At 40.9% G+C, this 25743-nt stretch overlaps 1 protein-coding gene across 9 annotated transcripts in view; it reads left to right on the forward strand.

The window, feature by feature from the left end:
- Positions 1-25743, forward strand: part of cacna1ab (calcium voltage-gated channel subunit alpha1 Ab) — a 113384-nt gene that overhangs the window by 58782 nt on the left and 28859 nt on the right. For 7 of the 9 annotated variants that reach the window (XM_087841512.1, XM_087841516.1, XM_087841507.1 and 4 more), the window contains exons 25-37: positions 3471-3570; positions 4511-4671; positions 4990-5127; positions 5406-5607; positions 5706-5870; positions 5959-6069; positions 6393-6476; positions 11432-11548; positions 11641-11706; positions 14032-14123; positions 14289-14439; positions 15580-15707; positions 17615-17711. In XM_087841512.1, the coding sequence (XP_087697638.1) occupies positions 3471-3570; positions 4511-4671; positions 4990-5127; positions 5406-5607; positions 5706-5870; positions 5959-6069; positions 6393-6476; positions 11432-11548; positions 11641-11706; positions 14032-14123; positions 14289-14439; positions 15580-15707; positions 17615-17711 (1612 nt within the window). Of the gene's footprint in view, positions 1-3470; positions 3571-4510; positions 4672-4989; positions 5128-5405; positions 5608-5705; positions 5871-5958; positions 6070-6392; positions 6477-11431; positions 11549-11640; positions 11707-14031; positions 14124-14288; positions 14440-15579; positions 15708-17614; positions 17712-22488; positions 22586-25743 lie in introns of all 9 variants that reach the window. The other 2 variants (XM_087841508.1, XM_087841511.1) reach the window with 1 other exon arrangement.

The following is a 25743-nucleotide window of genomic DNA, read 5'->3' on the forward strand; positions in this document are numbered from 1 at the left end:
TCTGTGTGCATGCGTGTGTGTGTTGATGGGTGGAGGGTGTGTATTTGTAATCGGGTATGCAGGTATGCCCATCTTGCTGTCCTTTTTTGTCTGTCTCTCATGTGAATGTATTTTTTCCTGTTTCTACCAAACCCCCTCTCTCTTGTGTCTGTCTTTGTTGGCCTCTTTGTGTATGTGTGTGTATCTGTGTGTGCGCGTGTGCTTGTGTCTTTCTATGTCTTTTTTCCCTTCCCTCCCCCTCTTCCTTTCTTTCTCGTCTTCTTTCTCGGTCTTTCTTTCTGTCGCTGTCCCTGACTCTTGCTGTCTCCATCTTCGGGGAAACTCAACAGGAGCGTCAGCGGGTAAAGTCCTTCCTCTGCTCTGCTCTATCCTGCTGTCTTCTTTTCTCCACCACCGGGTCAAATTGGCTTCTCTCTCTTTCTTTCTTTACTGTTCTTGTCATCCATACTCATTCTCGCCGTATCATTTCCACTTGTTCTCATTTCCACCGCTGTGTCCACAAACCACAGGAAACCATCTAAACACCTCAGTAGATTTGACTCAAAGGCTTTGATTTGTAGCTCACTTTTCAACTGAAAAAAGCTCTAATACCTTGTTTAATGAACGCACAACTTAAAATTACCACAACAATAGTATCAAAGTGCCCGCTTTCATCTCAAGTAGACCGGACTGATGAAACTCTTCCTGTTAGTGTAAATAAGTTGAATCTCTAAGATATCTTAATATAAAAAACTAAGTGCATGACTCTTTGGGCTTAAATTGTAAGAAATAAATGTGCAAAATCACATAAAAACCTCTGGTGGCTCATTGGCCAGACTAAATCAGAAAGCTTTTTGTTAATTCACAGAAAATAGCCTTTTTTAACTGTGGAAAAATATAAAAATAATATATAAAACGTAACTTTCTATACTAGTGAAACAAATGGGTGTGTATCCTAGAAACACTGATACCTGCTGGTATTTCACCCAAAACGATTTTTTTTGTAACAGGGTGCAACCATAAATACTCAGCTCAACAGTTACACATTTTAGCACGCAACTCACTTTAGGAGCCAGCCCCAAGTGGTGGGTTAAGGAACTGCAGAGCCTAACCAGTAAATTAAGTCTATAAAAGATGCATGTAGCTACCATTACACCGGCCATTGTTTTGAAGCCTCAAGATGAGCGTTTTTGCCATCAGCAGGAAAGCCTGTAGAGCGATCAGCAGTCCTTCTGTAAGACTAGAAGTCTTTTGCGTCCTGGTGGCCTTCAGATTAAATGTCACATTGGCTTTTTTTTTTTTACCTGATCGAGGCAGAGTGTAGAGCATAAACAAGAAATCCACAACAAGTTGTCACATTAATAGTTGTGACTAATAAATAACTATACATAAAAAATGTTAGGAAAATCTGTTTGTGCTTCATGTGCCTGAATATCGGGCAATATATTGGCTTTTGAACACACCAAATATCGGTATCAGTATCTGAAAATCAGTAAAACTCGAGTTCTTGGCTCTTCAGTGTTGTCTTCATTTTGTTCCGCCAGTTTCTAAAAAGAATACCAGATAATTTTTTTTATGTGGTTTTGCAAAATTTGCAACTCCCACGGGAAAACTACACCTTACAAACACCACTGCCAAGCTTCTGAGTGCATGCTGTGGCTCTTACACATCTGTTGGTCAGGAAAACCCATTGTGTTGAGTCTGGTATCTTTTGTTTTGTCACCCAGAAAATGTAGAATATTCGCAAGACTCTACTGGTGTAGTTGTGTTGCTACACAGATGAAGGTGAAATACAGGCTATTACTATAGATGTGCCTTTGGGCTAAATTAGGCAACTTTCTATCAATAGATAATGTCATAGACAATCCCACATCGAAATGCAAGACAAAGTATTTTGTGATATTTTTACATGAGAGTCGTCGGCCTCAAGAAGAGACTTTATAGTCCTTCACAGATCACAGGTGTTTAACTATATTTAACTTTATTCCGCTTTTTAACGAGCTCCCCTTTCTGACATACATCATTTTATGTGGCAGAATACCAAAAACATTTAATTATATGTCAGTCATTAAACTAAAAGGACTGCTGCCTTTGCAATTATGCTAGTGTGCATGTGTGAGATCTTGTGCGTGTCTGTATGTGCAGGGATATTGTTAATTCCCAACACCTTTGGCCTTACTTGGCTTTACTCTAATACTCTAAGCTGCCTGGAGTCAACTTCAAAGGGGGAATTCCTATTGATTATCGATTTAGTCCCGCTCTCTCACACACACGCACCTACACAAACGCTGTTGTGCAGACACGAAGAACTGCCAAGGCTCCGACTCAGTCAATCAGCAAAGAATTGAATTGTCTTATGTTTTCTGTCACAGGAACTGAGTTCATAGTTAAAGAGCTCCCTCTTGATGGACGACCTCTTTTCTGCACTGGCTTGGCAAGCCTCCAGTGCCTCTGGCCTCTGGTTTTTGTCACCCCAAAGTGGCCCATCCACTTACTGTTAAGATCAACTGAGCTATTTAGTTCCTTGGCACCTCAATTTTTTCCTCAATGATATTGGTATATGGGTACACAAATCACAAATAAATGTTTAGCTATAGATTTCAGGCGTAAAACAAGCATTTAAAAACACAGGACTGAGAACGCTTGACTTTCAGCCCAAGATAATTTCCTCTGGTCACTTTCATGGCTCATTTAACACTCCTGGTGTTTGCTTGTGTTACGACATGTGATATTGTGTTCTGCTAGCAACGTCACATGTCCAAAGTGTCTCACATAGCCTCTGTCTACTGCCCTCGTCTCTTTCAAGAAATCCAAAACATGACAGCTGATTTTAAGAAAAACAAAGCTATGTGAAACGTGTCGGAGACAGTCCATTAAACTTTAACAAATTCAGGATTATATCAAAAATAATCCTAGCCATGTAATACTTAAAGTTCACGTTTCATGCTGCCAAATCGAAACATCCATTTCTCCTGGAGAACCTAACAGCGCATGACTGAAAAAGAAAGAAAGAGGTTTGGCTGGGCACTCTGCCGGGAGATGCCTGTCAGTATCGAATGAGTGAATGTCTTGTTGTGTGATAGTGAAGATTTTAACAAAAGGTCGTGATGCTTCTCGATGTCCATGAAACCAAACGGTCAGACAACCGAACACGTTCTCTCCCACCGGTTTCATGTTTGACGTGCAGTTCAAAGTTTCTCTTTTCCTGCAGAAGAAGCGACTGTCCGCACAAATGTTATGTGTGTATGATTTTTATACAAGGCCGTATCATATGTGTTTTAGTTTTCCCACACAGAAGTTATGTTTAAAAGATAAATTAAAGTTAATGGAAATGTCCCTCACCCCACCTCATCCCTTTATAAAATATAATTGTTGAATAATTTCAAAGGACTTGGTAAGAGCTCTTTGTTTCATCCCATCAGTTCTCCACTTCGTGCTGGGATGTTTTTCTAACATTGTGTTTTTTTTGTCATTCCTTGGATCAACTCTAGGGGGAATAACAAAAGTAAAGACATCAGTACAATCAAATCCCTTCGTGTGCTGAGGGTGCTGCGACCTCTTAAGACCATCAAACGTCTCCCCAAGTTAAAGGTAGAGCCATTTGCCCATCACTTTTATTTTCCCAGGTGACATTATACTCACGGTGTAATGTTACGGTTAGCACCGTTGCCGCACAGCAAGAAGGTCCTGAGTTCAATTCCAACATCAGGCCGGGGTCTTTCTGTGTGGAGTTTGCATGTTCTCCCCGTGTTTGTGTGGGTTCCCTCCGGGTACTCTGGCTTCCTCCCACCGTCCAAAGACATGCAGCTTGTGGGGATAGGTTAATTGGATAATCCAAATTGTCACTAGGTGTGAATGTGCGAGTAAATGGTTGTCTGTCCCTGTGTGTTGGCCCTGCGACAGACTGGCGACCTGTCCAGGGTGTACCCCGCCTCTCGCCCTATGACAGTTGGGATAGGCTCCAGCGCCCCCCGCGACCCTGAAAAAGGATAAGCGAATGGATGGATGGACATTATACTCACTGAATTCCTCCACTGTGACAAAATTGCTGAAAATGTGTCCAAAAGAGACAGGAGATCATAATCTTACAGGTTGTAAGCTAGCTGAAATGTGTTACCCCAAAGTGCAAAAACACTGTGATGATTTACAGACTTCCTGGTTTTAATTAACTATAATTAATCACCCTTAACCGTGGGGCACATGGCTCAGGGGAGCCTGAGCCATGTGCCCGGTTCTTGTTCTTTTAACAAGAACCGGTTCCTGATTCTTGTTAAAAGGGACTTTTTCCTTCCCACTGTTGCAAAGTATTTGCTCAGACGGGGTCATTTGATTGTTGGAATTTTCTGTCTATTACTGTATCATCTTTATCTTACAATATAAAACCACTTCAAAACTGTTGTTTTGATTTGGCGCTATATAAATACAAACAAATGTAATTAAATTTTAAAAATCTTTTCTAAAAGTTGTCTCTGCCATCTCCTAAGAATTTTCAGACGGCTTCATTACATTTGTCTCCATCTCTGCCCTGCAGGCTGTCTTCGACTGCGTGGTCAACTCTCTGAAGAATGTGTTGAACATCCTGATTGTCTACATGCTCTTTATGTTCATCTTTGCTGTGGTGGCCGTTCAGCTCTTCAAAGGTCGCTTCTTCCATTGCACAGATGAATCCAAGGAGTTTGAGCGCGACTGCAGGTGGGTTCAGATGTTCTCTGTGGAGTCGATCTTTGATTACCAAGAAATAAATGTTACAGTCTTTATGGCTATACTGCCACCTAGAGGAGCTTGCTCGGCATCAAATTCTGCTTTTTTCAATAGGAAAATGCTATTAATGAACACTGGGCCAACCAACCAACTTATTATTATGTCAAATATAAACAAAGCAGAAATATGCCTTTAAGTATGAGTATACATATAGCTATGGTGCTTTTGTGAACTCACATTTTTACATATTGGCTGATGTTTTTCATGTGTTTGTATTATTTAAAAAAACGTGTTGTGCCATCTCACCAGGGGCGAGTACTTGGTATATGAGAAAGATGAAGTTAAAGCTGAAAAGCGGGAGTGGAAGAAGTACGATTTCCACTACGACAACGTGGCTTGGGCCTTGCTCACCCTCTTCACCGTCTCAACTGGAGAGGGTTGGCCACAGTGAGTGGATTACAAACACACACAGAAACCCACACACAAACTCATTTTTTTGATCAAATTTTTTACTGCTATACAAATTTTACTTTGTGACAGCGAGAGTTTTACTTCAGCACACAAAAAGTTTTCTCTTAAGCAACGATTGTTAATATATGAAGTTCCTCTTGGTGCTGCTGTATGTAAAAATAAAATGTAAAACTGAACTGAATGAGTGAAACTGATAATATATGTATCAGTACATTTTTATTTAGCCTTTTTCCTCCATCTCTCCCTTTTTTTAGGGTGTTGAAGCACTCAGTGGACTCCACCTATGAGAATCAGGGCCCGAGCCCAGGTTACAGGATGGAAATGTCCATCTTTTACGTGGTGTACTTCGTTGTCTTCCCCTTCTTCTTTGTAAACATCTTTGTGGCTCTCATCATCATCACCTTCCAGGAACAGGGGGATAAGATGATGGAGGACTACAGCTTAGAAAAAAATGAGGTGTGGAGAGAGATTAAAGTTGCTTTGTGCTTTTTCAGATGTCTTGTGCCAAAGGTAAATTAACCGTAACGCGCCTCCCCTCTCTTCTCCTCATCCAGCGAGCTTGTATAGATTTTGCCATCAATGCCAGGCCTCTGACTCGCCACATGCCAAAGAACAAACTGAGCTTCCAGTATCGTATGTGGCAGTTTGTGGTATCTCCGCCCTTCGAGTACAGCATCATGGCTCTAATCGCGCTCAACACCATCGTCCTCATGATGAAGGTAGAAGTCGCCCTCTGAGCGAAGTATAATGCATCATATGTCACTAATGCCGTTCTCATTGCTTTCCCGTCTATGTGTGTGTCTGCAGTTCGAAGGTGCATCACTGGTCTACAATAATGTCCTGAAGAACCTCAACATTGTGTTTACCACCTTCTTTTTCTTGGAATCAGTGCTCAAGATCATAGCATTCGGCCCTCTGGTGAGACTTTAAATGAAAACGACCTGCACACAAAAACACACTTTCCTTATGTAGGCTGACCCAGTCTATATGCACCAATATTTCATCCTATTATTCATTAATAAAGCAGGTTATTTTGGGAGACAGATCTAGATCATGTTTTTCTGGAGAAACCCAGAGTGCACCGTGTGGAGCAGTAGTCATGCTAGCAGCCTCCTTTCGCCCTGTCTCTACTGTAACATCAGCACTATTGGATCAGGGCTCCTTACCTCCTTCTGGCTTTAGGTTGTGAAAGATGCAGATCTTTAAACATCTCTCGTTTTGTTGTCTTTCTTACCTGACAGAATTTCTTCAGAGATGCCTGGAACATTTTTGATTTTGTGTCTGTCCTTGGAAGCATCACTGACATATTAGTGACAGAGTTTGGGGTAAGTGCTGTACGGTGTTTGGACCAAATGAACAATAAAGAATGATTTGTCGAATATAAAAGAGGCTTTTTTGCACATGTGGTGACTGGCCTTTGGAGACGTCTGTGAACTCCTTAAAATGAGGCAATCACTACCCAAGGCCTCACTGAAACCACTAACAGACAGAATTATTAAGTCATGGCCTGTATTAAAGCAATTTATTCATGAGATATTAAATTATTTTCGATGCAAGAGATATTCAATATTAAGGCTTAAGCAAGACTATGAGGAATCCTTCCATAAATCTTGCTTAGCCTTCTGAAGTCATCAGTCCATCATAGATAAATAATAGCTTCGGACTGATTTTTGGATCATTTCTTAAAAGTAATCTGGATCAGTAGGTTGCCACCCAAAAAAGTGTCCTCACATTATGTAGATGCACATTTGCAAAAGTGGGACTCAAAGAAAAGAAGGCAGTCACTGGCCGCTCCTCCTACTATGGAAGCTACGGTAGATGGTGAACATTGTATCACGGTGCAGCTGTTGTTTCTAGTTCATTTTGAACCTGTCTTCAGTGAGCAGTCTCTCGATGTTACCTGTGAGTTTGTTGGTACTTGTATGTGTAATAGTATGTACATATGAGTTAATGTAAGTGTGGATATGAGACCAGTACTTCAGTAGAAGTTTCAGCCTCTCTTCACTGTCCAGCTGTTGTATCGTTTTTGCTTGGTGTGTTTTGAATTTGGCATCAGGCTTTGTTATACTAAGTCTTCCTCTCGTTCACACTGACTAGATTAGCAGTAACTGTGCTAAGTACTGCCGTCTAGCAGTGTTTGCAGATGATTAAAAACACCCTCTGGCCGTGTTGGAGGGGCCACATTTGTATGTGAACAGGCCTTAATTGACACCTATGCTGCTTCAAACAGTGAACTGATTGTTTCAGACAGCTGATTGATTTTTTTGTCAGGATGCTGCCAGGTGGTAGCAGTTGAACTGCTGGTTCCTGGCTCCGCAAGTAAATTTGAGTGTTCATAATAGCTAACACTTACTTTTGTTGTGACTTTTCATACACAGCCAAAAACAGCTTTTGGTTAAAGTTAACTGAGCTGGCTGTATATTTACAGAAAGAAAAAAACCCCAATAAGATTATTATTTTTCTCTTTAACCCTCTCCATGCAGACATTGCAGATTTGCAACAGTTAAGACCTAACAACCTGATTACCCCACTTACATATTTTATGAGTTTTTTTTACTCAGAAGTACCACTGCAGGACTTGGTTGTGCATTAGCAACAAAAAACTTAATTTGGGCCTGAGAGGGTTAACATCTTGGCTTGCTTTGTGTCTGGTTCATTGTTAAAGATTTGACATATCTGCTAAACAGAACGGCACGAAACACCAGTCAACTCAAGAGCATCCCAGACAAGTTAATGACTAAACACTAATGTATGTAGAGGTCGATTCATTTTTGTCTAGTTTTAGGATCTGGACAAATAATAACACTTCAAGCAAATATCCGGATTCTTCCGTTTAGTGTTTTAAAAGGAAGCTGTTGTTTCTTTTTTTTTCTTTCTTTTGTACAACACCAATACCAAAAAAGTTGGGACCCTGTGTAACATGTAAATAAAAGCAGGATGCAATGTTTCACAAATCTCACAAACCCATATTCTAGCTGCTCAAGAGTCCTGGGTCTGCTTTGTCATAGTTTCATCTTGCACCCATGTTGTAGTCACAGCCCTGGCTTTGCTCACCTGCTGTACAAACCTGTTTGCAAGAAGCAGGAAATTAGAAGATAGTTGGCTTTAAAAGGGAGTTCTTGTAGCTTATCTCTGTCAGTGAGGGCTTGTATAAGTCGTGAATCATGCACACCTACTCCACTAGTGTCAAAGAATAAAAAATATGGAGCAGCAAATTGCCTTTGACTTCAAATAAACGAACTTTGGTTAATGAAAGCTGGAAAAGAAGAGAGGCTGAACTTACTCTTTCCCAAATGAACTGCTGTTGTCTTGAAGTGTTTCAGTGCTTTTGTGACGCCCATATTGATTCTGTCTTCCTCTTCTATCTCTTCACATGCTTTCTTTAAACCTCTCTACTTTGTTGGCGCCCTACGCCCCTCCCACTCCCTCCTCCTCTGATAAAATCCATCCAATCAAAATGCACTATGAAATCCTTCATCGTGTTCTCCATCCATGCTGCACCATGACATGTGGTGGTGGTCCTGTGATGATGATGATGATGATGGTGATGGTGTGTGTTCCATGTCCAAATAAAACACACAACCAACACCCGCCAACCCACCCACTTACCTTCTCCCCTCCTCCAAAAAATATCTTTCGCCCACTCACATTTTACTACAAATGAAAACAAAAATCCTCCCATTCCTCTTTCTACATATTGGCATATGTAGAATCCGGTTGGTTTGTAATTTATCTCTCAAAAACTTTCTCCTGCATCTTCATTGACTGTGCACACCTTCGATTCATTTGTTGCTCCCCAGTCACCTGCTCTCTCATGGCCAGTCTTAACCCTGAACCCAGTGCATGCGCTTTCTGGATGTTGGACTTTTAAACTCTCTGAACTTCCTGGTCACAGTACTTCACTCATCTGTGGACTGAATGTAAAATAGTTCAGGTGGCTCCTGGGACTTCATTGATCTGTGAGGTCGATGGACATTTGTCCTCCAAGAAATTAAAGGAACACTTTAAAAACACATCAGATCTAGGTGGGGGGGGTGGGGTTGGGGGGGCATGCTGGATATCTACACTTATAAGGACTAATGTGTTGGGGGGGAAAAGGATACCACATTAATATAAAAGACACTATAAAAATAAATAATGAGGCACGCTAGTCTATTTTAGTCAATTTTGCCAAAATTTTATTGCAGCAGCTCGAAATAGTGCTCAGTAGTTTGTTTGGCCCCCACATGCTTGTATCCATGCCTGACAATGGTGGGGCTTGCTCCTAATAACAAAATGTCCTGGGGGATCTTCTCCCAGATCTGGACCAGGTCTGCAACCACTAATCACAGTCAGTTGCCGTCTTCGAAGCAAGTTAGGTGAGTCAAGATGGACTCAGTCAACTATCATTTTATGATTAAATGAGGTCACGTTAGCAAATTCATGCAGACTATTTTTAATAATACACCATGAAAATCACAGATTTGTTAATCTGGGGCAGGGATAGCTCAGTAGGTAGAGTGGTGGCCCCATGATCGGAAGGTCGGGGGTTCGATTCCCCTGAACAGCTACCCTGAGGTACCCCTGAGCAAGGTACCATCCCTACACACTGCTCCCCGGGCACCCAATGGCTGCCCACTGCTTCACTGAGTGAATGGGTTAAATGCAGAGAGGAATTTTCCCCACGGGGATCAATAAAGTACACTTTCTTTCTTTCTTCTTAATATCTACATACAGTGCTGTAAAAACATATTTGCCCCCTTCTTGATTTTTTATTTTTTGGATATTGGTCCCACTTAAATGTTTCAGATCATCAAACTAATTTTAATATTATACAAAAATATAAAATGCATTTTTTAAATGATTATTTCATTTACTAAAAAACATTATTCAGACCTATCCTGCCCTGGAAAAAAACGAATTACCCCACTAAACCACACTAGACGCATTATTTCTGTATTATTACAAATAGATTACATGTATTTGCTAACTTGACCCCAATAAATAGTGAAAAAGGATTGCACAGTGACTCCATCCTATTGCCGTTCTGTTACCATCTTGATGCACCAAAGTTGCTCCAAAAACAGCAGCTGACCATCAGTCTAGTAACCATTTTACAGGCAACAAGCTCGTAGCACATGGCCACCGTGTCATTACACCTGGGCCGAGATTACCAGGTGTTATCTTTTATATACAGTCTATAGATTCATCCATAAAATTTCCAGTAGTTTGGTAAATTTCATGCCAGGGTTACTGATTAAGAACACGAGGTGGACAGTTTTATTGCTTACAAGGCAAAGCCAAACTTTTTTATATTTGAACTCTGTAGTTTGAGATGTCTGCGTTCCTCACAAGAATGTATCAGAGTATTAAATCTTCAAATACAGTTAAAAGTAGAATCTGCACCAGTGGCCCTCTCTGGACTGCATGTCGGCCAGCTCCTTTCTCCTAAAGTATGCTGCCTGAACTGAGGCTGCTCTCTGGTCCTTCTCCCACGCCTTCCTCTATACCACTTCTTCCTCATCCTCCTCTTTTTGTCTTGCCTTTGAACGACAAAATGCCAGAGCCTCACCAGAGTTTGGCTGTTGTGTGTGAAATATTTTCTCTGTGTGACATGCCAAAAAAGCAGAAATAGGCTCAGTACAAATTCCCAAGGGCATTGGCAAAGATCCCAGCAGTAAGAATCACATATTTACATTTAACTTATCAGTTGTTTTCAAAAGGGAACAAAAAATGCCAAAATCTTTAGGACGTACAGGCATCTATATCTTAATGTCACTCTAAATTAAGGTTTGTCAAATACTGATTGGTTGTTCTCCTCTAGAGACAACAGAGAGCAACCTAGCTTCCTCTAGATGGGAGCAAACTCAAGCCATGCTCTGTTAGGGTTTGTCATTATGTGTGTGTGTGTGTTTGTGGTTGACAGGCACATTGCACTATGCTCCATCTGATGTGGCCTGCTTGCCCCCACCCTCCCCAGAGATCAGTGCATTTTGTTCTCTTAAAAAAACTGTTTTGTTGTATCAGATTGGATGATGACCTTTAAACTCTTAAGACTCTTCTTCTTCTTTTTTTTCCTTCCTCCTTTTTTCCTTTCTGTCTTTTTTCCCCTTCAGCCTTTTTACTGACAGCCGTTATGTTTGCAGTTGCATTCATTTAGTTGGTTTTGACTTCCCTTCTCTCTTTTTCTTTGTCCTCTCTTTCTTCAAGTGTTGATTTTGTTTTTTCTGTTCGTTAGAGGACTGCTGTGCAGGTGCGGCATACTCGGTGAAACTCACTGTGTTCTCCCTTTGTGCTCTAGAATAATGCCTTCAGTTTGAGCTTCCTGAGGCTCTTCAGAGCAGCTCGCCTTATAAAGCTGCTGAGACAGGGAGAGACCATTCGCATCTTGCTGTGGACCTTCGTCCAGTCCTTCAAGGTATTCAGTCAATAAATGACACAATCAAAAGGTGTGCACATGTCACAATACACTTAATGGGACTAAAAAGTGTTTCCTATCTGCCGTGCTAGGCTTTGCCATACGTGTGCCTGCTTATTGCCATGCTGTTCTTCATCTATGCCATCATTGGCATGCAGGTGAGTACTGCTTACAGAGTCCTGAGATTTTTACATTTGATGGGTTGGGACAGTTAAATGCTTCAGCAACAGTGTGAACAACACAGAATCTGTTCACAAAGGATAGAAGTGTCTATCCTGTATCCAAAGGTTTACTTACATTACACATCATAGAAGTGCAAGTAAAATAAAAAGAGGTTAAATTAAAGATCTTCTTGTGCAGTCACAGTACATCTCATAAAACATGTCATATACATGCCTCAGAACCGCTACGGGAACACTCCATCATCACAGTGTGGCACAAGTCAGTTAAACTTCAGGGATATGAGGCTGTCCGCAACTCTGAATTGGAGTGGAATAAAATGAATGGATGGAACCACCAAAAATATTGTTGCATCATAACTAACTAGACAGATTCATATAGCTGATGTTTGACTTTGTGTTTAACTGTGATGACCAAGTTTTTTAAACATCATAGTATAAATTGCACTGTAAAGTATACATACTAATCTCAAGTCAAAGGCAGGGTGAGGTAATGAGCTGCTTTAAGCTTCAAAAAGTCATCACAAGGGTTTCATTATAGGTTTTTCTGCAAAATAAGCTGGCAAATAAATACTGCAGTACAATATTAAAAATGCAAGGTGTGATCAAAATGTTTGCTGTAAGGTTGTCTGCTTCCAGCGGTGCTGCTGTTTCTGGATGCCACTGTGGGAGTGTCACTTTTGCATCTACTTTTTTGGGTCGAAATCATCACATCTCAACTTAAATTTGCTTTTGAGAAAGAGGATAAAGTTGCAAGGGGGGAAATCAAAAATCTCCTGCCTTTTTAACGTGCTGTATTCCAGTACGGTTCAGTTCTTTTATGGCTAATCTTCTCCCTCACATGTCTCTGGACATTACAGTAGAAATCTGCACTGACATTCTGACCCTGTAGGATGAATTAACAGTGCACAGCCCCATGCATGTTGAACAAGCATGCATATTGTTGTACTTCTAACTTGAAGAGATCCAATCCAAATGAAGCAGGAGCAGCTGGTCCTGGCTCAGCTTCGGCACCTGGTGAGCTCATCACTGGACCAACTTCAGTTTGCCTACCAGCCTGGCATTGGAGCGGATGATGCCGTCATTCACCTCCTACATCGTTCCCTCGTTCACCTGGAGACCGCTGGAAGCACTGTGAGAATCATGTTCTTTGATTTCTCCAGTGCTTTCAACACTATTCTTCCCTCGGTCCTGAAGGACAAGCTGGAGAACTCTGGAGTGGACCATCACCTCACTACCTGGATGTTGCACTACCTCACTGACCTACCACAGTATGTGAGAACTCAGGGCTGTGTGTCGGACAGGGTCGTCTGCAGTATGGCAGAATGGCAGTATGGTAAACGGTTCTGGCTCCGTTCCTCTTCACCATCTACACTGCAGACTTCTCCCACAACTCCACCCAGTGCTTCCTGCAGAAGTTCTCTGATGACTCTGCAATAGTCGGCCTCATCACTGATGCGGACGACAAGGAGTACAGAGAACTGACCCAAGACTTTGTGGACTGGTGCCAGCTGAACTACCTCCAGATCAACGCCAGTAAAACCAAGGAGCTGGTGGTAGACTTCCGCAGGCACAAACATCCTCCACTGCAACCACTGAACATCCAAGGTATGGACATTGAGGCTGTGGACAGCTACAGGTACTTTGGTGTTCATCTGAACAACAAACTGGACTGGACTCATAACTCAGACGCCCTCTACAGGAAAGGGCAGAGCAGACTGTACCTGCTGCGGAGACGCAGGTCGTTTGGCGTGGAGGGCCCACTCCTGAAGACCTTCTATGACTCTGTGGTGGCCTCTGCTATCTTTTACGGTGTGGTCTGCTGGGGTGGCAACATCTCTGCTGAGGACAGGAAGAGACTGAACAGGCTGATCCGAAGGGCCAGCTCTGTTCTAGCTGGCCCTAGAACATACAAATAAATACAAACTGCAGTAAAATATAACATTCTCAGTACTGATGCATAAACACCCATGAAACTACTGAGGAGTCCATCTACCTCACTGTGTGTGAATGATGAGGACAATGTTCTTATTTTTTGTTTGTTTATTTGTTTCCTTTTAAGGGTTTAGTCATAATGCAACACATATGAATAAAGAAAATGTTTTTAAAAATGGAAATATTTAGTAGGAATAAAACTTAAACGACAAAAATAATGTACAAATTGACAATTAAAAGTCGAGTGCTGCAGAATATCTATTGTTGATGTGTTAATGTGCTGAAAACGCTGCAACAAGGCAGTTCCTGTTGTAACGACGTTGCCTAAACTTCTTGATTTTTCCTTGTTTGACTGCTGTTTGTGTGTAGCTGTTTGGGAACTTAAAACTAACTGAGGATGATGGAATCAATGAGCACAATAACTTCAGAACCTTCTTCATGGCCCTAATGCTGCTGTTCAGGTAAGACTTTACTCCTTCTCTTCTTCTCCTGTTGACGCTCAGTCTTTTTCTCCTTAGAAGCAGAAGGACGGTAGCACTGATGTGCTATTGTATATGTTATCATATCTTCTATATTAATAATCTTCTATGTTCATATCAAGCCTCTTTTTTTTTTGTCTCTCATAGGAGTGCTACGGGTGAAGCGTGGCAAGAGATCATGTTGGCTTGCCTGGATAGGAAGGAGTGTGATCCTGAATCAGGGAATGATAAAAAAGAATGTGGCAGCACCTTCGCTTACACATACTTTGTCTCCTTTATCTTCTTGTGCTCTTTTCTGGTGAGAAAACCCACTGAATACACTTTACGTACTTGATCAACATATGGGTGATAGAGCAGGTCGCCAATCACAAGGTCGGTGGCTGCTTCAGTCAATGCGTCAAAGCATTCTTGGGCTAAATACTGAAACCCAAAAAACTCCTATGCATCCATCAGTGTGAATGTTAGTTCAAAGTGCTTAGGTATAGATAAAAGCATTGTATGAATGTGATTGATTAGGTGAAATTTGTACTAAAAGTGCTTTAAGTAGGGCAAGAAGGCCACTATGTAAGCATTTCAGTCCATTCCACTCACCCGCCACTTTGTTAGGTACACCTTTTCAACTGCTTGATAAAGCAAATATCTAATCAACTAATCAAATCACAGAGATTGAATGCATTCAGACGTGATCAAGAAAATCTGCTTAATGTGTCAGACGTGTGACACTTTGTTTTTGCCAGATTGGGTGGACGGGGTATTTCAGCCGTGAAATTCATTTCACCGTGATTTCCCCATACAGCCATCTCTAAGATATATAGAGAATGGTCAGAAAATGAGAAAATATTCAGTGCGTTGCAGTTCTCTGGGTACAAATGCCTTGCTGATGTCAGACATCAGAGGAGAATCACCAGAGAGCTTCGATCTGATTGGAAGGCAAGAGTAACTCAAATAACCAGTCATTACAACCATGGTGTGTATGAGTATCTGTGAGTGTACAATACTTCAAATCTTTGAAGCAGAAGGCCACAACAAGTAAAACAATAAAATGGAGCATGAAAGCATGGATCCATCCTGCCTCGTATCACCAGCCACTTTTCTGCTTCCAGCAGTATAATATGCTCAGATCATCTCAAACTGGTTTCTTGAAATAAAATCAGTACATAAATGGCCTCCGCATTCCTCAAGCATACGCTAGAATTAGAGATTTGTTTAATGAATGTGCAGCTGATAGATCTGCAGCACCTGTGTGATGCTGTCGTGTCAATATGGACCAAAATCTCTGAAGAATATTTCCAGCACCTTGTTGAATCTGTGCCAGATCTGAAGGCAAAACATGGGTCCAGCCCAGGGCTAACATGTACCTAATAAAGTGGCCAGTGAGGGTATGTTATTGTTTGAAGAAATGTTTTACATCACTGTGTTTGCGACATACTTGTTCCAGATGCTGAATCTGTTTGTGGCTGTCATCATGGACAATTTTGAGTACCTGACTAGAGACTCTTCCATCCTGGGGCCTCATCACCTGGATGAGTATGTAAGGATATGGGCCGAGTACGACCCTGCCGCCTGGTGAGTGACACACAGGTGGACTCAAATCCACACAAAAATACAACTAAAACACACTGCACACTGTTGGAAAGTCCTCTGATAAAAGACATTAAAGATCATGGCAGCTAGATTTTACAGCGATATACTGTTATTTTACCGTGTACCTACACTAACCTCCAAAAATGGCATCTTAGTGTAAAAAAACCCTTATAGTACCGTATTATATTAAAGTCTTACAAAATAATACTGTCAACTTTTTGAATACCATTGTACTGTTACCATTATAATGCTTCCAGGGTAATGTCCATATAAACAGGGGTGCACATAAGTGGTCCGCAGGTGCGCATTCTCTGTCAAAATAAAAGACGCGCACCAGATAAGAAGTTGCAGCGCGCGTCTGCGTACATAAGATTTTCTGGAGGAGGACAGACATTAGTTTAAAGCTCTTAAAGATGTTGAAGAAGCTCCTTTAAGCAATTACTTTGGTGTTCCTCCACCTCCAAAGAAATGTCAGAAGGAGTCCGAACCACAAAAGACGCGCGTATTCTCAGAAAAGTGGTTGCAGGAAGTGAGCTGGCTTCAAACAAATGATGAACGCACAGAGATGTGGTGCAGAATGTGCCGTGAAAATCCCACTCTGGCGGACAAAAACAGTGCCTTTATATGTACGCAAACACGCGATGCAACTTCTTATCTGGTGCACGACAGTGAATGCGCACGTGCGGACCACTTATGTGCACCACTGCTTATAAACTTTATTTTGGTAAAATGTAACTACATTAATTAGTTTAATTTTCTATATTTATTTTTCTTTATAATTCCAAGTGTTATTCCAACCCCCTCACCACATTGTATAGTCATGGAAATGCTCAGTATTCCACATTTACTGCTCCCTGAAGCCTGACATGATGCTGCAGTAGTCTCAGTCCTGACAGTTCATTGCTAGATAAGCCTTAGCACTGTTCTTGGCCACACAAGTACTAGAAACAACATCACATTTTCACAACAGCTGAAGTAGAAACACAAAATAGCTGAGATAATCAAGATAAAACACGATAAATATTTGAAGCAGCCAACAAAAAACCATAAAAATGCTGTTGTTTTTATATTTTGTACGGCTCTCTGTGGCCACATACAGCCCATTTTGATGTTAAGTGGGTCACCCCAGTGAAACAGTTCAGCTACACGTTTAATATCTGAGCTGTCTACATAGAAGAAAAGAAACATGCAAACACAACAATATTTCTCAGTTTTTTCACATGATAAAAAAACATGTTGCTGTAGTAAATGAAAGCAATCTCTCAGCATGACTCTTACGCTTAACCTGTAAGAAATAAATATGAGTTACGAGAACTTAATAAAATTCATCTGAAAGTCCAAAATTTATGCCTCCTTCACATTTTCCAAAGCTGTCCAGTGGGTCAGATTGGTGTATTTGCCAGGCCAATTCTGGCCCCCGGGCCTTATGTTTGACACCCCTGATCTACACATATGTATAAATAGTCTTTTGCTGAATGTAAAGTAACATCTTAACCCCTGACTTTCTCTCCTGCCCTCAAATGGGTAAAGACTGCTGTCGTGCCGATGTCTTATCCGAGAAGCGTGCAGATCAAATGGGATCTACAACGTGTGATGATAGTTCAGAGTGGGACAGTTAAGGCTGGCCTGCTTGAGCATTTTCCAACCATCTATTTCTCTTTTTCCTCTCTCTCTCTCATAACTTTAAATGCCTTCTCTTCCAAAGTTGAGATGAATGTGACCCTCCCTTCTCCCCTGTGAATTTTGAGCGTGCATGCTAAAGATGATTTTCTGAATCTTTCTGCTTTTTTTTCTTTCTCTTCTTTCTGCTCCCTTTGTATTTCTTTTCTCTCTCTCTGTATTTTGTGTGTTCCCTCACCTAACCTCCCCTCCTTGTATTTTTCTTGCAGCGGGCGCATACATTATAAGGATATGTACAGTTTATTGCGAGTTATCTCCCCTCCTCTGGGCCTTGGCAAGAAGTGCCCACATAGGGTGGCCTGCAAGGTTTGGACCAAACCCCTAAAGCACAAACTTAAACGCAACCTGCTCGCCTTTAAGAGACTGGAATGAATGTTGCTCTCTATCACTCTTAAAACCAATTTGTTCTTACTTCAACTTTTTGATTTCCATTGGTTTGAGTTTTCTTTTTGGGTTTGCTTTAAGCTCATTTCACCATTTAACCATTTTTTTGGTGGGGGGGGTTCTGTTGTATATGCATTCTGACATGACAATGAGAATGTTTGGGACAATGCAGAAATGCACACACACACTCACTCTCTTGTACACACTCACACACACACACACTGATACCAGTGTGTGAAGCATGAGGTGGTGCACTGCACTTGCTATTGTCTTCTGACTGAAAGCTGGGGAAAATTACACTGACATGTTTACTTTGAATTCAGGATTGTGTAAACATTAGACTTTAGACTCCAGTCAGCCATTGTGTTTTATTTCTGCTTGCTGTCTAATTTTGCCTGGGCAGAAAATGGTTGAGCAATGTGCATTGTTCTTGTTTGAGTTGGGGTTCGGGTGCGGGAGGCAGGGGTTATTACAGAGCCATACAAAGAGAGTTTGGTCTGAGCTTAACAGCCAGTGTTTTCCAGCCATGTGTCACAGGAAGTCAAACGTGTGCAGACATTGATTGTACTCACTGAAGCAGCTCATTCAGGTGACAGACACTAGTTAAACTAGCAAGTACGAGCTCTTGTTGCTAGCTGAAATGAAAAGCTGCTACATCTTTAACTTCCATGGCACATGTTTGGGAGCAGCTGTCCTAACCTGTTTGTAATATTACATTTTAAAGCCACTATGTGTAGTCTTTTGTGCATTTATACTGATAGATTACTCACACAAAAATGGAATATATTTCTTTAAAATAGATCGCAGAAACACTAAAACATTGTGTTTTATGTCACTAGGAAAAAATCGCCATAGTTCAGCCAAAATCTGTATATAAAAGATGGACAAAACCACCAAGTCTTGTTATTACGCCTCAATTATAGAAATATGGCCATCTTGGCTTTTGGAAATCATTGCTACATTATAACCTAGTGTTAACAAGGTGTGACCAAACATTATATGGCTATATTACATACACAAATACCTGCCCATTAACAGTAATTCCACAAAGCAAAACTGAAACCAGGACCGCTTAGAAAGTTTTATGTACAATTAGTCATATAGAAAGACATGTTATTTATCAGATAATTGCATTAACCCTCTGAGGTCAAAGTCATCGTATATAGCAAATCTAACCCTAAACCCGTACTTTGAAGAAAGGCAAAACAGACTCTTTTTGTTATATTTTAGATTGTCTAGCCTTAGCGTTATGGTCATCACCAATGATGAAGGTTAAAAGTGTGCCACCAAATCTACAAACACTTCACTTCAGCAACTCCAACTAGTTTATCATAACTTGGTCTGTATCTCTAGAAATGTAGCAGCATGTCACATCAGCGCAGGTCACAAGGCTGTGAATAGCCCATTCTGATCAGCATTTGTTTATATGGATTTCCAGTTACTAATTTTTTTAGTAATTTCCAGTTACTAATTTTTTAGTAACTGGAATTTAATTTGGTGATTGAGAATGGAAGAGAGGAAACTTCACTGCCACCTGGTGTTGGTGGTAAAATCGCAGAGCACGGGGTTAAATGCTAACAGCATTGGCTACTTGTATCCGGTCGTTAAGTCTGACGTCACTAGTCTGGGCCTAAACTCCGCTGCAGGTCCATATATCAAACGATCACTATGGCATTACTGAGAGTTGAAAAACTGTCTAAAGTCTTTCATCTTTAATAAAATGATCAGCGTTCTGCTCTACGAGGTGTAACAATTGAGTTTAACATCCAGGCATCCATGAAAACGGACATTTAACGGAGTTAGAAGTTAGCAGGAAGTTAGCTCGCTAGCTTCTATCTAAATACAATATAGCATGTCCTGACTGCGGAGTTTTGGAAACAAATTAAAACGTACAGCTCTGTTATCACTTCCAACATAAATGTAGACAGAAAACTAAACAGCAGTGACGTTTGTAGGGTTACTGAAGTTTGGCTAGCTGGTATATAATGATGTGCTACGTGACCGCTAGCGACACAGCTATGTTAGCATAATATAAACAAGCTAACTTTTTTTCCACTCGATGAAAGTTAACGTGAGTGTTCTCGGTGGTCAGGAACAAATGTAATCACATGGCAGGATGCTGTAAAAGGACCAAACTTCAGCCAGGAGAACAACTGAGATAATCCATCCACAATACGAGGTTAGTCATTCATATACTGCTGCATGGGCTGGGCTGTAGTTACATCCTAAGGTTTTAAAAACTGAGCTTAAATAAATGATTAGCAGTAATAAAAGCCGAGGGAGGTCAACAGTGATCACTGACTGTGATAAAGACAGGACAGGAGCTTTTTGAGATTAAATAGAAGAAAATACATAACATTAAACATGTTAACAACACAAAAGCCATATTAAACGCAGACTACTTTAGGCCCGGAAGTGGGATTCGTCACGTCATCACTTAATGACCGGATAGTGTGTATGGTAGGCTCTACATTTATTCAAAGTCGAAGTATAAACTAAGATTGATTTTCTGAATAATGGACTGGAGTCAGTCTCAAGTGTCCAGTTGAGGAGTTGCAGTTTTTCTTCACTTCCTTATTGGGTTGTTCTTGTAGCACAAAAGGTTGTTTCAGATATAATGATTGAAAGGTTGTTGTTTTTTTGAGTAGCTTCTTTTCTAAACCCTTCTTAACTTGTACGGACTTTCAAACCAGTACACGTAGTGGCTTTAAAAATTAGACACACCAAAACCAGTATGTAGCCTGTTACATTACCTTTATATAAAATGCACCCTGTACTTTTAGCACAGTAATATCGAAGTTAAACGTACTTTTGCAATACTTTTCCTAAAGCTAAAAGAGCTAGCTACTATTAACTATTTTCATAAGACAACAAATCAGCTATCAAACGACCTCCTTTAGTTCTTTAAGTATAATTTTTATGTAAAATCAATCTGCAGGAGTTGGGTAACTGTTATCTGAAGTACTGTGATGAGATGGCCAAACTTGCTCTGCTTGTGGCTCTGGTGTGTGGGGGACAAAAAAGGAAAGGGGCAGGGTGTGTGTGTGGTTTGGGGCGAGGACTCTTGACATTAAAAAATAGTCTTGTGTCCACCAGGTACCTCTTAGTAACTGCTTGTGTCGGCAGAGGTTCGTGGGAAGATTTGTTAGTCATACCGTTTACATTTGCTTTTTGAAGCCACTGCTAAGTAGCCAGTTGAAGCGAACTTACAATTCATTTTTAATTCACATTGTAGTATTTAACAGTTAAAAAACCCAAACAATCTGCATCGGGCTGCAGATATGTGTGTTCACAATGTTACACCTTTCCATCTGTTAAGTTGTTCTTGTCCTCTATTGACTGAGTTATATTTGAGTTGTGAGACCTCTAATACGTCTGTAGTATGAGACCTGTTGTATACAGGGTGTATCGGAAGAACCACCCAATTTCAAAAGGCTATATTTGTTTAAGTAATAGACGTAGAACTTTGCAGTAAAGTTTTAAATACATGGCTGAATAAAAAGCTTCACGACAAACGTACGATGTTCACAAGTGCTCGATGTGTCTCCCTCCGGATGCATAGCATACATCCATATGATAATCAAACTCATCCTATACTTTTGCGAGCATGTCTGGAGGCATGGCAGCCTCTAGCAATCACGCAAAACTCTCAAATCCACTCTTTCTAACAGTACGTCTTTGGATTATTACTGCTGAACAGCTGCGAAATTGAAGTACTTTGAAACTGAATGGTTCTTTTTGAGGTGCTTTGTACCCTTCAGTAGATATTCCACTTCATTCAACCTAAACTAATAGGTACAAGCTATCTGGACAGGCTAATTCAGTTGCATTTTATTGTATTATAAACAACTAATGGTTCTCAAACATCCAAAACGTTTTGAATACCTTCTACTGAGCTGCTACCCTTGTTGTAAATGTGTCGTGACCTTTCCCATCTTGAGGGAGAGCTCCCCTGAACATCTAAAGGCACAGCTGTGAGTGGAGGTTCCTGGTGGAGACTAAGCCTCAATAATGGACTGCATTGACTTGTCACTGTGACTCACTCCGATCTCTGCAGCGGTGCTTTCTTTGCCTGCTAGAAGCCCCGCTGCCAGTTCTATCCGAGCGGCGAAAGAGGGCACCGACTTTTAACGAAAAAAAAATACCCACTCAAATCCCCTTTTCGACTCGCATAGAACGGTATCTTAATAGCAAGTAACTAAACTAAATAACACCTCCTCCAACCCTCCCCTTCCCTAACCTTTCTCCCTGCCTTCCTCCCTTCCCTCCTCTTCTCTCCACTAACGTTACAATATATCAAACTAGAAGCCACGTAACACACCCCCCCTTTCTCTCTCGTTCTCTTTCCTTCTCTTTTTCTCTCACCACAGCAACCACATATCCACAGTGATCAAAACAATAACCTCTGTGTATTTGTTTCCCCCCCTCTTCCTTTCCTTTGTCGGTTTCTTTTTATTTCTCCTCATGTCTCCCCCGAACACACCTCTGTCTGTCTGTCTCCGTCCTTCCCTCTTAATCCTCCTCTTCCTCCCTCCCCCCCATTGTTTTTCTTTCTTACGTTTTTACGTCGTCCGTCTTTGTTTTGTCTGGTGTGGGTGTGTTGGCGTATGGGGTGTTGGATGCATGTGCATATATGGTGCACGTGTGTGTGTGTGTGTTTGTGTGTGCGTGTGTGTATGTGTGTTCGTGGCCACTCCAGCGGCCGGATCAGTTACACAGACATGTATCAGATGCTAAGACACATGTGTCCGCCGCTAGGCCTCGGGAAGAGGTGTCCCGCCCGGGTCGCCTATAAGGTAGACTCGCCCCCCACCTTACCCCTCCATCCCCCTCAGCCACCACCCTCACCTCCTCCTCTCCCTCCCCTCTCCCATCATTCATTTCTTCCTCCTTTTCCCCATCCATAAAGTCTCCGTTCTTCAGCCTCCCCATCGCTGGGGAAGAGAACCTCTTCTCTTTCATTTGCTCAAGCCTCCCTGTCCCTTTTCCTCCTCCTCCTTCTTACCCACTCTCCTCCACCTCCCTCCCTTCTTCCCTCCCTCCTCCCAGCGGTGTTCTCCTCATTGTCTGTTAGTGGTGGTTGTGGTGGTGGTGAGCGCTGTCCTCTCTTCTTTCTCTCCGACCGCGGGGATGGAGGGATGGGCTTTTGTCGTGAAGTGCAGTGATAGTGGATTGGTAGTCAGTCCTCTTTCTTTGATTTCCTCCCGTCAAGCCACAGGAGTAAGGGAACGGAGGAGGCTTTGCCAGTCCTTCTGCAACCTGCACGGACGCAAGCAAAACACAGTTAAAGCACAGGTGTAACTTAGAAAGTAAGAAAACTTTCAGACGTCCATGTGTTTTTAGATTGGTGTAAGTAAGTCCACTAAATATTAATGACTACTTTCAGTTTTCATTTATTTATAGCCTATTTTGTTCTGAAATATTCAAACTTTAAAATATATACATCTACTTAATCTACATTTATTCATTATTTATTACAGGTTTGCATTTTAAAATTATGTCCTATAAAATGCTTATAGAAATTTTTAGTGCAGTGAAATTATGCTTGAAAAATTGTGAAAAATACATAATTTCCACACGCCAGTGATTTATTTCAGGAAACATATACAAGCAACACTTAAATTGAGATAATTTTATTAAGGGTTTTGTTCACGCAGTGCAATATTTGCTTACGATGCGGGTACAGAAGGACCGGCAGTGGTTTCTGTCTTCAAACCTCTGTGCCTCTTATTCCTGTGGATGGCTCTATTATTCTGTGTATTATGTAATACACACGCACACACACATTACCATACACATATACAATGCTTGTACAAACATGTTCTGGCCCTTGTAGTTTTTTTCCTCATTTTTCAAGATGATTTTTTGACATTCAAGCATCTTTGGCTTCTTTGTTCCTCAGACCACCAGTGTAGAGATTTGGATTGAGCATTTCAGCATTCACTGTCTCTTCGTCTTATTGTCTGCTCTCTCTTTACACCTCAGCTGAGTCCTTCTCAACCTGTCCTTCTTCTTATTGCCATCCAGATTCACTAAAACACTGTTGACAAGATGGTTTGGTGCTTTTTGTGCTTCAACCACGAGGGAAGTGATTTCTCTGATTATTTATTTTTTTAAATGACATCAAATTAAGATTTTTTTTAATTAAAACCAGGAAATATGTAACTTACACCTAGAAATTCAGCAACAGCTCAAAGGGTTTTGTGGTTAGCAGTACTCGCTGTATCTGTCGGCAATTATTAGGAGCCAAAATTCACTTTTCACAGAAAATTCATTTAAATTTTTTATTCAGTTTTATTAAATTTATTTGTCGCGAGGATTGAGAAGGAGGGAGACGAAACAAAGCTACTCACAAGTGTGTAGGTTGTAAAATACACTACTGGAAAATTATTAATAATGACTGTGTTCCCTTTTTGGTGAACCACACTATAGTTATTGAAATGTTATACTCTTTAAAAATAGTAATATTTATGGTCACGGTCTTCTTTGTAGGGTTGGCGTGAAAGAATCTAATCTCTAACATGCGATGGTGTTGGTTGAAAAAGAAATTAGAGACATGCTGCTTACCTGAAGCAGGAGCTCAGAAATAGTAGCTCAGAAAGTTGGGAATCGATAGCTACAGTGTATCTAGAAAGTACTGACAGTACTTCACTATTTCCAGCTTTTGTAATGTTACAACTTTATTCCAAAATAGTTTAAATGTCTTTTATTACCTCAAAAGTTTACTTTAAATTTTTGCAAAGTTATTACAAATATGTTAATTATTTGAAGAATTCACAGCAAAAATATGTCCATTAAAATAATTTCCCAAGAAACAACAGTCACTAATTTACGCAAATACTTAATGAATTGGCCAACTCTGTTTAGCCAGCACCAAATTAGATCTGCCTGCTCCTGTAATGAGCTACACCTGATATGACTCCTAAAGTCAATTATCTGTATGTGCAGTAGATCCATTTATCTCCAAATACCTGTGTGTACAGTAGCCTCCCATATGTGGTGAGTGAAAAGCAGGAATTTTAACAATTATTAGAAAATCTCCAGCGTTACTCATTTCTGTTGAATCTGGATGTCAGTAATCTTTGTACTATCCATTTGCCTCTCTCATTCTTCCTTTTCCTCTGTTTCCTCTTCTCTCCACTGACCTTCTGCTTCAGCTATCCTTTCCCTCGCATTCTTCTGTCTTTCTACTTCTACATCCACTTGTCTGTCACCAATTAGGAGCCATCTTCACTCCTTCATTACATCCCTCTGTCAAGCCCACTCTGTCTCCACTTTACCTCTCCTTCCTGTTCTTTCTCTTGGTTTCCTCTCCAGTATGTCAAACTGTCTTGGCACTAGCACCCATCACATACTTCAGCCATCAGAACCTTCCAGTATTCATTTACACAAATCCGACAAAAAGAAGTCAATTAAAGAACCTTGTGATATGAGAAACAGTTAATGAATAAAGAGGGGAAGGTTTACATTGCTCTTAATATTTAGGCAAAGTTCTTGATCTTCACTTTGGTGGACACAAAGCCCTTTACTCAAAGTAAAAAAAGAAAAAGCTGTTAAATGTGTATTGCTACGACAGATTGTCTCTTTTGAACTGACCTCTGTCAGTGTTGTTTTTAGTCTTCGTCTTTATCTTTTGTCGTGTTCTGTAATTTTCAGCCTCTCTTTTCTCTTTTCTATCTGCACACACACTCTCAGTTCTCCTCTCAGTTTAAATCACACTGACTCACGTTCTCTTGATTCCTCTTTTACTCTTTCAGTGTTTTCACAACCCTCCTCTCCCTGCTCATTCTCACCTTTACCTTTTTATCTGTAACTACATCTCATGACCAAGCTTAGAGTTGCCTAGTTTAGCCCGACTAACTGTTATCCCTGCCATGTGTCCCCTTTGATACGCCCCGGTCCCCTTACCCTACAGCTCTATTACCACAAAGTCTGGTTGGTCCAAAACCAAAAA

The sequence above is a fragment of the Neolamprologus brichardi genome, chromosome 6 (genome assembly GCF_056152115.1).
Source record: "Neolamprologus brichardi isolate AB-2024 chromosome 6, ASM5615211v1, whole genome shotgun sequence".
NCBI lineage: Eukaryota > Metazoa > Chordata > Actinopteri > Cichliformes > Cichlidae > Neolamprologus > Neolamprologus brichardi.